The following is a 14,675-nucleotide window of genomic DNA, read 5'->3' as shown; positions in this document are numbered from 1 at the left end:
ACGTGTATCTTTTTTTTATCTTTTAAATGGTGGAAACAAGCTTCCATAGTTATTTTACATGAAACTAAATAAAAATCAGAAATGTTGCCTTGGCAACTAGCATCAGAGTATCTCAATGATACCAAAATAACACCAAAGAATCACGAGAATCATATTAACACAACGTTATTTTTGAGTTTTAATAAAAAAAAATGTAAGTAAACAATACAAAAATATGCAATTGAATAAATTGGATGTATTCAGATACTGCAAAAGTCTCTATTTACAAGAAAGGTCTCTTCTTAAAGGTTACACATGGAACAAACTTACACAAATATTGCCAATCCGTCTCTTTTTCACAAGACCCTACGATTTACTGGGATTCAAGCTAATTTCTCCTGATGACCATTTAAGTGTACAGCAAACTCGTAAAACTCACGCACATACAAAATGACAAAAACACAACCCCGCAATGTGAAAGCCATTAAAACAGTAGAATGTACTGTACATTCTTCGACTGTCCCAGCGTCCTCGTAAAAACTGCAGCCATCACACTGTAGCTGGTAATTTCATTTCTTGGTGGGTGGCTCGGTTTGGTCTTCACGTCAGCGGAACGTGGCCTGGAAGTGTGGCTGTTTAGGCTGAGTAATCCCTCTGAATACAAACAGTACACGCATAACACTTTATCTCAATGAGTAAGTAGTCTCCCATGTCCATAAGAATTTTAACCGTGTGTCCACATAGATTTTGCAGAGAGGCACATGTTTGGGAAAGCTGTACTTAGGAATGTTCAAGAAGATAATTTAGAGGTGCTCATCGTTTTTGCTGCTGGTATCTATTTTGTGTGCTTTGCTTAAAGAAAAGATGGCTGACAATGCCGTTTTTCCCCATTGTCAGGGTTTCTGCGATCTTAGAAAAATGGGGAATTGTTTTAAAAGGATCATTTCCATGTCTGGAAAATCCTGTGAATTAATAGATAATATCATTTAAATAAAACATACAGCATAACATAAAATGTTTCAAACAAAAAAAGGTTAGAGAAATGTTGTAAAATACTTCATTGGCAAGAAATAGCTCTTTGTGAAATATCATGCAGTTCTGACATGTACAGGAAAACTGAAGCAAAACCCACAATAAATACCTTGTTTGATAAAGGCAGCTGGAGTACGTATATATGGTGTCTCAAACGTGTTAACACATAAATAACACTGACTTCATTACTTTTCTCCAATAAATAGTAGCTTGTAGTATATTTACAATATACACACTGTCAATTCATCAGTTCAATTCTCCTGTTAAAACCACACGTTTCCTTTAAGTATGAATTGCATGCGTATAAAATACTAGTAGTGGTTCTTTGGTACAGAGGACTGTGTTTTGAGACTATATGGCTTCAAACAGGTTCTCTCACATCGTATGTGCCATCGTAATATGTACATGGAACTTCTCTTGACATCCTCAGAAGAGTGAATTTTCCTCACTTCCTTCATTACCTGTAAGGACAGAGCATAAGTTAAAATGAGTTCAAGATGTAACATAATCGTCACAAAACTTCCGTGTGTGTGAAAACGTACTTCTGCAGTGTCCATAATGGCGGACCCCTATGGATCGACCCAAAAAGCAGGTAGCCCTACGCAGGTGGCAGGCGCTTGGGTAGGTAATGTTATCATTGCCGCAGATGGTTTGCTCAGTGACCATGGGCATCGGGCAAGGCGCAGTACGGCACATGACACAGTGGGCGCTGTTGGTCTGGTCCGTCACACAGGTATGTGTACCAGGACATACAACATTTGAGCAGGATTCTAAAAGAATGGTGCCAAGGGTCAAGATAAAGATGGGAAAATATATTTAGAAGAAGGTCCCATGTACAAGTTTAAGTACAATTCATATATTATCTGAAAGTATATTGTACATTTTTATTAAAAAGAAAAAGTTATCTGGTTGCCTTAAAATTTTGAGTTGATTGAAATTAAAAATTTGAGTTAATACAATAAACACTTTTGAGAGTCGACAACCTTTATTCAAATATTATTAAAAGATTTTGTAAGCATATTGGGTAATTGTGTGTGTTATATGTGATGACGCAGTGAAACATGCCAAATTGTACTATTTTTTTTTATGTGGTTCAGATACAATCATATTTTGAGTTTCTATTTATTAAACCATTTTCCTTCATTGCATCAACTCCATTTTTTATTTCAATAAACTAAAAATTTTAAGGCAACCAGGTTACTTACTTTTTTAAGTTAAACCAATATTTTTTGTACAAGTTCACTAGAAGTGCACATTCAATGGAACCTCTTTTTCGCAAGGGCCTAGTTGGAAGTTTTTTAGAGTACATGCGGCAAACATGCGTTTCATTAAGTCTGCAAAACATCTAAGCAAAATAATGGACTCTGCATGTGGAAGCTGAAAAGCAACAGCATACTTTTGCAGTCTCCCTGGTACATGATCTCCAGGTCAGGGTGACCTCTGCAGCGAGCCATCAGGAGTGCGCACTCGTCTTTGTACGAGTTCCCGTCGCTCCCACACACGGCGTGTTTAGTGGAGATGTTGGAACAGTCCGGAGAGCATACGCACTGGGGACGTCCGGACTTCATCCTGCACACCTTTCCAGCGCCACAGTTGACCCCCTCACAGTTCTCTGTAAGAGAAGGTGGATAAAGTGGGAAAAAATGTAATTCAGAATTGATAAGTGTTAATGAAATAGTTCAGCATAATGCTGTCATAATTATACTAAATGGCAACCAGTTTGAAATCATTTTCTCCTGTAAACTGTAGGCTTCTTATGACAGAATGAGGAAGAAATTACATTGTTTTATAATATTCTATGATAAAGGCTATGTGGATTGTCATTGCATTATATATACATACATTATCCTTATGAAAATAGCCTTATGGTGTCTTAAAGAACACAGATAAAATGAACACAGATAAACTATATAAATGCAATCCATTTAGCAAACCATATACTGTCGCAATGGTGTGTTAATTCTCTTCATGTTTAAATCAGTCAAAATGTGTCTATCGGCATTTCACTCAGCTACAGCTTTAGCTGGATGTCTATGTCCATATTAGCGATTTCCTGGAATGTCATAAGTTTTATTACTCTTATTAGTCTCACTTGTGAACTTTTTGCATTAGGGTGCCCTCCGGCTATGAGTATGAATGAAACATAAATTACACAAGAGAGTTCCATAATGCTCATGTCACACTATTTAGGGTAAAAATAGAAGAAGAAGAAAATACTGCCCTCTAAAGATATTTGACGTAAATATGATAATCCATGTTTTTATTCGAATGAGCACACTTTTGGACTGAAAGCCCAGAGGGAATTAAATATAATATAACACAGAAAGGCTTCAGCAGGTAATGTAGATTTTCAGGACTAGCAAAATAATTGCAGCATAATCTATGTACAGTGGCGAAATCTGCAAGATAACGGAGGTGGGTGAACAGGATGGTGGTATTGCCCACTTTTTCGCTCACTGTCGATCGGCAAATCCTGCAGACTGGGGTGACTTTTTTGGTCACTTTCTTGGTCGACTTTCTTTCAAGCTAACTTTCTTGGAGTGCAGGTAAAGTGTCTCGTCTGTCATGTCCAAAGACTAGTTTTTATGTAGCAGTAGCAGCTGTGCGCTATCTTCTTGTGTTTTACAACAAGTGGCAACCAGCGTTAAGGTACAATACTGCCACCCACTGTACGTTGCATTGTTAACCAGATAAAGGCGTTTGATTATGTACGTATCATATTATAATATGTGTACTAGGCCTATTCATTTGAAATATGGTTATCACCAATACCGGGATATTGCGAGACCCCTAATTAACACGATATCTGGTATAATACAGGTATAACGCAACACTCCTAACTTACACAAGACCCATTAAGATAAGTAATTTCACTCAGCGACCATCTTTGAAACGCTTCTTGATCATGCAAGTGCAGCTCCTATCTCTTTGAATGGTGAAAGATTAAATTCTTCAAAACAGTTTGACACACTTATGATTAAATTTCACCAATGAAATCTGACAACAACTATCTCATAAATCTTGTTTCTAAACGCTCTAATCACAACAAAAAACACAATTTCTCAGGTTGGACCAAGCTAATGGCCCAGTCCTAAGCACATGTCTCAGAATAAGACTATAGGAACCGGAGCTTCTAACAGCAGCTGCAGTGAAGTGATGACTTTACCAGTCGGCGACTGGCTATTTTCTTTAGAAGGTGGGACTTATGCTGCGTTCCAGGCAGGTTTTAGAGCCCGTAAATTACAACTTCAAACCACGACTCACTACTTTGTAGCATTCCGGGCAAAGTCACGCCAAACTGCCTAAGGATAAGGAATTGTGGTAGCTAGATGTTAACAAAGCATGGCTGAAATGTAAAGTGCTTATGCTCATTTACAATCATCCCTATCGCCAAAGGTGCTTACTCTTTTGAGGGCAACGGAGGAGAAAAAAACGGTGCATAAGGCAAGAGAAGTTGTTATACCTTTTATTTTACATTATTTGTATACTTGGAAATGTATGATTTTCATAACCACCGCATTCGTAAGGGCTGCCATTGTTAATTCGTGGTCTATGTGATAACAGAGCGTGTAACTGGGAGTACATTGATCTTGTAAGAGTTCACGGGTGGGAAGTAACATGTTTGACTGCCATTCTAGTGCACTTTTACAGCTAGAAGTTTGGAAAAACATGGGTTACAGGTTGTCTGGACCGTGGCATTATTACACCATATTGCGCATTGCACTTTCTCCCATTCATAGTAATACTATACAGTGCACCGTCTTTCTGTATAGGTGCTGGTCATATAATTAGAATATAATCAAAAAGTTGATTTATTTCACAAATTCCATTAAGGGGGGGTGAAATGCTGTTTCATGCATACTGAGCTCTTTACACTGTTAAAGACTTGGATTCCCATCCTAAACATAGACAAAGTTTCTAAAACTAATGTTGGACGTTTGATGGAGTATTTCTGTGTCAAAAATACTCCTTCTGGTTTCTCACAAGTTTCGGAGAGTTTTTTTCGAGTATGGGTCCGCTTGATGTCAACTGGTCGGAATGTCCTTGTATGGGCCGTACGGCTCTTCTCCCAGAAGGGAGACTAGAGCGAGAGAGCAAATGCACGCCCATAAACACTCTGTCAGCTGCAGATCCACTCGTCCGTGCAACACTTCTGTCGCGCCGCGCTCCACTTTATTCCTATGGGTGACATCAAGCGACTTCAACGCTTCAGCACAGCATTCCAGGAAGGCAGCGCTGCATCTGGAACGATTTGAACGCAGAAATGACGAGAAGCGTCACAATATCACGCATCAGTCGTGCCGCAAAAAGAGGATCTCCACGGTCACTGCTGTCACAGGACTTGACGAAATCAACAGTTACCAAAGAAGTGTGTTTTTTTGACGGAGCGGTCCCAGCGATAAAGGTTCACGGTCGTGCTTTGGAAGGAGACGGTGAGTAAAACTCCTTCAATGTTGTTGGCTATCGTCGCGTGAGTAAACATCAGTAAACAACATGATCGTGTATAGTTATTGTATTAATGGAGCATGCGATGTATGGTGTGTGTTTAAATACATTTGTTTAGCTGACCATTATAGGTGTCAGTTTGTTTATTGTAAAACCACCCCAAACATAAACCTAGCGTTCTCACAAAGCGTGCTTCATCATTCAAATATTTCATACATTCATCATAACGTTACACTAGTCTGACGTGCAAAACTGTTTAACTGCTAAGATTTAGTCGCATACAATAGTCCATAAACCAAATCATGTCCTCATAAACTGCGAGTAAACAAGTGCAAATGTTGACAGGCCACTAAATACAGTACATAACACAGAGACGGACGTCCTTCTGTTACTGCTTCTCCTGTTCAATTTATTTCAGCCTCCGGATCTGATTCTGGATCATATCTGTATTAGTTGAATCTGATTGATAGCCATGGTTTTTTTAGGGTAACGTTATCTTTTCCACGCTTGAGGATGTCACAGCTTTCAGACGTTCTCAATGCAATAGCTGGGCGCGTTCGTGATTCTTTAGCTCCGCCCACATGATACGCCTCCAGCCGCTCGTTTTTTTTCCGGAAAGACTCGGTACAGCCTATCTTTCTTTTATAAATATAAGAAAACTAAAGACTTTTCGGAGATATGAAGGATGCAATACTACTCTATAGGTACTCAAGACTGACATGAGATTGACTGAAACTCTGTTTCACCCCCCCCTTTAAAAAAGTGAAACTTGTATATTATATTCATTCATTACACAGACTGATATATTTCAAATGTTTATTTCTTAAAATTTTGATAATTATAACTGACAACTAAGGAAAATCACAAATTCTGTATCTCAGAAAATTTGAATATTACTTAAGACTAGTACAAAGAAAGGATTTTTTAGAAATCTTGGGCAACTGAAAAGTATGAACATGAAAAGTATGAGCATGTACAGCACTCAATACTTAGTTGGGGCTCCTTTTGCCTGAATTACTGCAGCAATGTGTCGTGGCATGGAGTCGATCAGTCTGTGACACTGCTCAGGTGTTATGAGAGCCCAGGTTGCTCTGATGTGAAGTGGCCTTCAACTCTTCTGCATTGTTTGGTCTTGCATACCACATCGTCCTCTTCACAATACCCCATCAATTTTCTATGGGGTTAAGGTCAGGCGAGTTTGCTGGCCAATTAAGAACAGGGATACCATGGTCCTTAAACCAGGTACTGGTTGCTTTGGCACTGTGGGCAGGTTCCAAGTCCTGTTGGAAAATTCAGTCTGCTTCTCCATAAAGTTGGTCAGCAGCAGGAAGCATGATGTGCTCTAAAACTTTATGTTAGCCCTGCGTTGACCTTGAACCTCAGAAAACACAGTGGACCAACACCAGCAGATGACATGGCACCCCAAACCATCACTGACCCAAAGCAATGTGGATTCTCTTCTCTTCCTCCAGACTTTGGGACCCTGATTTCCAAAGGTAATGCAAAATTTACTTTTATCAGAGAATATAACTTTGGACCACTCAGCAGTCTTTTTTGCCTATAGCTCAGGTGAGATGCTTCTGACGCTGTCTGTTGTTCATGAGTGGCTTGACACAAGGAATGCGACAGCTGAAACCGATGTCTTGCATAGGTCTGTATGTGTGGTTCTTAGTGGAAGCACTGACTCCAGCTGCAGTCCACTCTTTTTTTAAATGGGGTTTGTTTCACAATTCTCTCCAGGGTGCGGTTATCCCTATTGCTTGTACACGTTTTTCTACTACATCTTTTCCTTCTCTTCGCCTCTCTATTAATGTGCTTGGACCCAGAGCTCTGTGAACAGCCAGCCTCTTTTACAATGACCTTTTGTGTCTTGCCCTCCTTGAGCAAGGTGTCAGTGGTCGTCTTTTGGACAACTGTCAAGTCAGCAGTCTTCCCCATGATTGTGTAGCCTACAGAACTAGACTGAGAGACCATTTAGAGGCCTTTGCAGGTGTTTTGAGTTAATTAGCTGATTTGAGTGTGGCATCAGGTGTCTTCAATATCGAACCTTTTCACAATATTAAAATTTTCTAAGATACAGAATTTGGGATTTTCCTTAGTTGTCAGTTATAATCATCAAAATTAAAACAAATAAACATTTGAAATATATCAGTCTGTGTGTAATGAATAAGTGCAATATGCAAGTTTTACTTTTTGAATGGAATTAGTGAAATAAATCAACTTTTTGATGATATTCTAATTATATGACCAGCACCGGTATATAAAGTCTTTGGTATTACACTGCTAACTTAGGAACATGCTAAAGTCAAACTCTCTTGGAATCAATTGAAAGCTCATGAGTCATGAATAGGGTTTTTCACACTGTGCTTTACACCAAGTTAAGAAACATTTCAAACTTGTAATTTAAAAGTCTGTATATCTGCCTTTTACTCAGGGAAAATTTTGCTTTTGAAGCACTGTTAACACTGCTTTTGCGGTGCCAAACTTGTGAAGTGTGAAACGATGCAGTCTTGGAATGTTATGACTAGATGCATAGCAACTGACAATCAATCGCTTGCCTCATATTCACATGCTTTGGACAATCACAGAAACACGTAGTTTCAGCGTTTGATGGGAAAAATATCAAAAGGCAATCGAAATGTGTCAATTGGAGTAAAGATCAGGCTGTTTCGGTCTTGTTTTTATAGTCCGAAAAGTATACTCAACAAAAAATCTTGATTGTACAGTCAGAGATGTGTCATATGAGGCTGTGCAATGCTTGCGGAGGTTGCATGAGGTGTTCATCCAAACAGTGACGCAGATAGGTTTAGAAATGTACAGTGTGAAGTACCAGCTTATGAATTGTTGACCCCCGAGTAAAGTATGAGCAGTGTGAAAGGTGAAGCAAGATAACATAGGACTCCATTAACTAGGGTTTCGAATGACACAGAGTTAACTATTTAAAGTGTGAAAAGGTCTACAGTGTCATCCACTGACATGTTTTTCAATAACTGTGTCCATTCTTCTCCGTTCATCTGTGAAGCCAGAGAAAACAAAACCCATCAGAAACACTTTGAAATGGATTCAGCTTCTGGTTCCCATTCCTGCAAGTCCTTTAATATCCTGTTGCTCCCCTTCCCTGTGAAGTCAACTAAATCACTCGAGACCGAATCAGATACCTCCACCTCCACTGGAAATCCCAGCATAACCCTGTTATGTTTCCTCAAGATCCGCAGGCAGTCACACATATTTTACGAACTGCCTTGTCTGCCCCCGAAAAACAAATGTAAGGAAATGCGCCGGACAGACGCTAAGCGTGAGTTGAGCTTTGAGGAATGCTTTGAAGCATTTGACATTGAGAACACGCTGGGGAGGTCACACAGTAGGGTCCGCTAGTCCATATAGTTTTATGATAATGGAAAGCAAACGCCATGGAACAAACAATATAACCCCCCCCCCCCCCCAAGTGTCTAATGATGCTTATTGTGTTTGAGGCTTATGAGGACCAGACCTCTCCAGCATGTGGCACAAATTTTTCTTTGCGGTGTGCTAGAATTCAGTCATCGCAGAGAGGGAAAGGCAAAACAAGTCTGCTTTCCAATAAGCATTGGGAAAGAGTAAGAGAGGGAGGAGAGAAACGGGTCGAGGGGGGCGGGGTTGTAATCTGCTATTGTGTCAAACTATTTATTTATTTTATGCCAAATGACTTTCCTATGAGAGAGAAAACAGTCAATAGAGATGCTTGTTCGAAATAGCCAAGTTCCTTTAAATCACAGTCATGAGCCACAAGTTGTTACTTGCTATGGGTAATCAGAAGTAGGTCATACTGAGGTGAGTTTGCCGTTATTTTGTAATTTTTTGTGGGCGAAATCTAGTCATTTAGATAGGAATCCACATGACTGTAAAACTAAGGTGCGAATTTCCTCATAAATTTCGCAATTGGTTCAAGTTGGTCATCCAAGCCGCTTGGTTTGGTTTGAAAGTGTCTTCTATGTGAGCTGTGTGACCAATGGACCTTTTATTTCCATGAAAATATAATCATGTTATTGCGACTTTAGTGGGAAGGACATTCTCATTCTAGAGAGCATTTGATTGGACGAAATAAATAAGTGCAGGATGAGTCATCAATTGTTTTGGTCTGTTTTTATGGAAGAGGATGACTATACATTTTAAATGCACCTGTGCTAAAAGTGAATTTTAAGAGTACACTATCATACAGATGACCTCAAAGCTAATAGATATGGACTAAAAACCACAAAACTACAATTTTGAGCACAATTATGGGCTGGCTGGGCTGAGGAAATTCGTTAAAATTGCCATGTCGGCTAACTTGTTTACTCCAGTGATATAACACTGTATTTAAAATGTCTGATGATAGTAGAGGTTTGGAGCCCTTATATGAACCTACGTACCTGGCCAAGGCTACCAGTACTGAACGCTTTCCACAACAGAAGGAGAAAGTTAAACAAAACATCTGGTGTAGATCCACACTTTTTAAACTTGCTGAAGCATTGCATTTGCAAAGAAAACTCTCCAAACCAAGATTTGGCCAACAGTACTAGATTTTATCTCATCAAGCAAAATGGTTTCAGCCCTAATTTGAAAATGAGGAATGTTCTCTTATGTGTGTAGAATGCTTAAAATGGTAGCAACCAAGAGTCTCTCACTGATATCAACAAGTTGGAACATTGCACAGCGGGACAACCCAGTCTACCTGCTGAGAACGGAGGGTAGATGAGTCTGTACCTTTGCACGGCTTACAGGAAACTATTCCCAGGAATCCCAGCAGGCTGACTTCATTGATGGGCAGACTGGTATTGGACCAGGCGGTGTCCAGACGGCTGGCCGAACAACACTCTTCCCTGCTCACACCCCTCATGAGGACCATGTCACAGCGGTGCTCTGGACCCTGCTGGAGCCAGCACATTCCCGCTAGACACACAAACACAGAGTTAAATCATATGATCCATCTCCGGGACAATGGCAACTATACAACCCTTATATCAGCTTTAAGAGATTTTTTCCATCCCTTCTCATTTGCACACAAGTTTGGAAAGTAGACTATTTTTATCCCTAAAATAAAGATTACCTAAGATGTGTCATATTATTGCCCAATAAAATATGTCATATGTGAAATATCTTCTCACAAACAAGAATTACAAGAATATTTTTTTCTCAGAATTACAGGACCTTTTTTTCTCTCTGAGACTTAGTAAACAGTCATTTTATTGAAGTATTCTATTATTCTTTTCTCTTTTTTTCAGAATAAATAAAACTTATTTCCGTTTGTTTCTGAATACATAGCTGGTTAACGTGATGTCACCCATTTAAGTTTAATAAAGTATGCAATAAATGCATTAAATCTGATGGTGCATGCAGTTCATTTGCATTATTATCACGTATCTTACAAGTAAAAGATGTCAAAGAAAACGGATGGCAGTCTTTAAAGTATATTGTTTTTAAATCAAGTATATTTTTATTGTTAAAATATTATTTATTTTTTATTTAAATATTATATTATTGTTTTCAAATATTATAGTAACCACCATTTTTTTTAAAATTACAAATCTGCACCGCGAGCCCTTTGTGTAACCAGGTAACCATAGCAACAGCTGCACGATTTCTAAAATTGAACAAAAAGTTCATTATTTATAATATAATTATTTGTTATAGATTAATATTTAAAATATTTTCTTTAAAACACCATTAAAAGTTAGTATTACATATATAGTAGCCTATAACAAATATTAGTTTGATAAAACGTGTTAATATCTTATATAGTTACTGACATCTAAATTTCTGAAGAAACTCACGGAAAGTGAAATATAGTAAAATATGTTATCTTTCACTTACCGTTTGTTCGATGTTCTCCAAGTATTTCACAAACTGAAATAAGTATCACACAGTGTAGAAGAGCCAAAAAGTTCATGATGCTGCTGAATAGGCTACTCTACACGGATGTTTGAACCAGAAGTTTTCCTTACAAGTATTTAGATGATAAAAAGTCTACAGAGCCTTTAGCATAGGTTGCTTCCACTCGGTTTCGTGAATGGACTTGTTGTAAATGATTTTGGTCCGCCTCTGTATAAATATTTTGCCCGAGTAAATTATGCTTCTGGGATGGGCGATAATTCCAGCCAGTTACGTTGCTGATGCCGTTGTGTACTTGAGTCAGTTCTCGGATATGAGGCTGAAAAACTCCCACACTTCATCTCAGTCTGTCTGAACTCAGTTCACCACTAAATGTACCATGATATTTTAATAATAGAAAAGATATTTGCATGTAGCCCAAGTCAATGCACATTTCTGATGGTGTTTATTTTTTAAATTCAATACAAGTTTGGCGTTTAAAAAAAATATTTTTTTAAAGAAAAGAGAACGTTTAACATTGCTATAAATTGCCCATAAAAATAAGATTGTATTGTATTAATTAAGGTAGATTAATTTGTAACTGAAAGGTTGATCTTCTCAGGACAGGAGGATAACGTTAGATTTATATTTACATATTTATAGTATAAATATAAATATAAATCTAACGTTATCCTTCTGTTCCTGTCCTGAGAAGATCAACCTTTCAGTTACAAATTAATCTACCTTAATTGAATAGTTGAATCTTGTCTGACTCTGACCAAAATACAAAACCACTGCTTGAAAAAACACAATTTGTGTAACTGCTGTTTGAATCAAAACCTCAGTTTTGTAGACCTAACGTCGTTTAAACAATAGCTGTTTATAACAGAGCTTAAAAAAATATACATTTATAATTAGCAAAATGTCTCAAAACGCAGTCTGTGTGTAAATGGTTTCATTTATCATCCTGTTTCTGTATGTTTTCCTGTCATTGTTAGTTATCTTTGTCACCGATTTGTGTTAGCACCTGTTCGCTGTTTCATGATTCATTACTCCCTGTGTATTTATGCTGCCTTCACGTGCTATCGGAAATGTCATTATTCCCTTTTTAGAAGTCGTGATTATGAGCTGCATTCAAGTGCTTTGTGGTTGGAATGAACATGGACACCAGGTTTATTCTTGCCTATTTATTGGGAAAATCTTATGACAAGACGATCAAGCTGTTGTGGAGAAAAACTTAATAAATCATACCTGACACAGCAACTTTATAGCACGCCCATCTCGGGAATTTGGGTGTCAAAATGATTTCCGAACTTCCCAGTGGTAAACATGACATCAAAGGGCGTTCATGCGTAATTTCAGAGTTTACCATCTGCCGTGCTGTGGAGGATGTCACCAGCCCCACTCTGGATCCAGAGCCCAGACAGAGGATCACCTGGCTCTGCCTCCACCAGTCAAGCCCATTACTCCACCTTGGCTCGTCGACCAGTCGGCATCACCTTGGCTCATCCCTCCCTCAGCTTCACCTGGGACCATCGTGGTTACGGCTTAACCGGGCTCATGCGTCCCTCCGGCTTCGCCTTTAAGGCTTTCGCACTGCGTAGTTTTAGGAAATAACCAATAGGGTGGTTCCCCGAGAATTAAAAGTTCCCCTAGGGATTTTCCTATAGGAAAGTAGGAGCGCCAGTACGATCTCTGAAGTGACGTAAGCCGTGTTTTTGTTGTAACTTTTATATTGACAGCATTGCGAACGCCAGAACCTGAGCAAGCAGCTGTCACATTCTCCGTCTTCATTAATTTTCAAGCTGTTTAACATTTAAGTCTAATAGTTTTTTTTTGGATTTTCTCTTTAGCGTAAAGGTTGAGAGGTCCATCTGTCACTGTTTTCCACGTTCGTAGATTTAGCTCCTGGAGAAAATGACGGGTGCTGGTGTTTCACGTGCGTTCGGCCTCAGCGTCTTCAACTGTGGTTTGTCCTTCCACCCCTTCAGCTCCATCGGGCAACGCCTTCTCTCCGACATCGCCTTTGCCCTCAGTCCCACCGGCTCCCCCTCAATCCTCTGGCCCCCTGGCTCCACCTCAGACACTCGTCGCTACGGCTCCATCTTCTCCTGCATCCTACCTGGTGTTCTCCTCCCCCTGCCTTCCTCCTAAATTTGACTAACGGCCTCTTTCTGTTTTCTCTCGCTCTTCGTGATAATTAAAGTCCTATAATTACATGTCCCGCTCCTTGTTCCTTGGATTATAAACGGAAGCCTTTAACACTTGTGACACACATGTTGACTGACACCTGACTTAAATTTTAATTGCGATATGTAATATTTGTCCAAAAAATGATCTGTAATACTTATTAAATGACCTGCATAATGATAAAAGGTAAGCACTTTTTAATATAATCCACAATAATTTTAATTTATGTCAGATCTTAGGAATTTTTAAATAGAAAAGCTTAAATCATTTATTGTTAGAGTACAGACTTTTGGCAATTTTGATCAATACAACAAAGGTACTTTGATACATTCAAAATGATGCTGCTTTTATTTGCTGATGCTCTGAAAACTTAATTTAGCATCCTCTGTGATTCAATTGAAAAGGCAGCAAAATGTCAGTTTTGTTTTGCAGAAGTCTGTGTGCAAGAATTTCTCCAACCGGAGGGCAGAATTAGGCTTAATTCAACTGAATATTTGAGCTAGTATACAGTTTAATTAACTGATAAGAGACAAATGTGGCTAGATAAATGTAGATAAACAATGCTGTGGCCACCTAACGGGACAAGCAGTGAGGCCTAGCAGGAGCATCCGTGGACTGTTACTGTCAAAACGTGGTCTGAAAGTCAGTGCCGTGACCGCTAAATAGAAGAGACTTAGTGTGTATATGGGCCGTTCAGCCATGTGGAAAACCACCGTCCGCCGAGCATGGAGCTCATTAAGATGTTGTGCTGAAGTCAAGGAGTTCCTTGAGAGAGGAACACATGGTTTATATTGGCAACTTGAGTTCTGATGTAAACTCCCATAGTCGTGCACTGGCATTCTTTCTTCGTTGGCACACCCATCGCCGTGGTATGAAATTGCATGCCAGTTAATATTTTGCAGGTCTTCACATTTTTCTTGATCCTCAATGGAGGGTCTTTGATCTCAGAGGGGGAGAAGAAAATGAAAGAATCACATGAACTGTCTATATCTGTGTTTATAAAATAGGGGTGTTCTGTTGATGTACAATTATTCTCAGCGAATGCTGACCTTGAGGTGGGTGGCCCAAAGCACTCGCTCAATGACTTTCTCACATGGTTTGGATCTACAGAAACTCTGCTGTTTTCTAAAGCATTGGGCCAGAACCCCCACAGTTGGTTTCTCAGCATGGGGCGTAGTGCACAGCATCATTCTGGCACG

At 39.2% G+C, this 14,675-nt stretch overlaps 1 protein-coding gene across 1 annotated transcript; it reads right to left on the bottom strand.

Moving 5' to 3' along the window:
• Window positions 1–205: 205 nt before the first annotated feature.
• On the bottom strand, window positions 206–11,695 carry fstl3 (follistatin-like 3 (secreted glycoprotein)). The gene is made up of 6 exons (XM_067414808.1): window positions 11,290–11,695; window positions 10,183–10,368; window positions 2,408–2,623; window positions 1,554–1,781; window positions 1,391–1,472; window positions 206–633 (listed from the first exon to the last, which is right to left on the bottom strand). Exons 1-5 carry the CDS (start codon window positions 11,363–11,365, stop codon window positions 1,438–1,440), a joined length of 741 nt encoding a protein of 246 aa, XP_067270909.1. The 5' UTR covers window positions 11,366–11,695; the 3' UTR covers window positions 206–633; window positions 1,391–1,437.
• Window positions 11,696–14,675: the final 2,980 nt, after the last annotated feature.

Source organism: Pseudorasbora parva, chromosome 14, assembly GCF_024679245.1.
Source record: "Pseudorasbora parva isolate DD20220531a chromosome 14, ASM2467924v1, whole genome shotgun sequence".
In the NCBI taxonomy this organism is placed as follows: domain Eukaryota; kingdom Metazoa; phylum Chordata; class Actinopteri; order Cypriniformes; family Gobionidae; genus Pseudorasbora; species Pseudorasbora parva.
The sequence above is the reverse complement of the archived record's forward strand: the minus strand, read 5'-3'. Positions and strand labels throughout refer to the sequence as shown.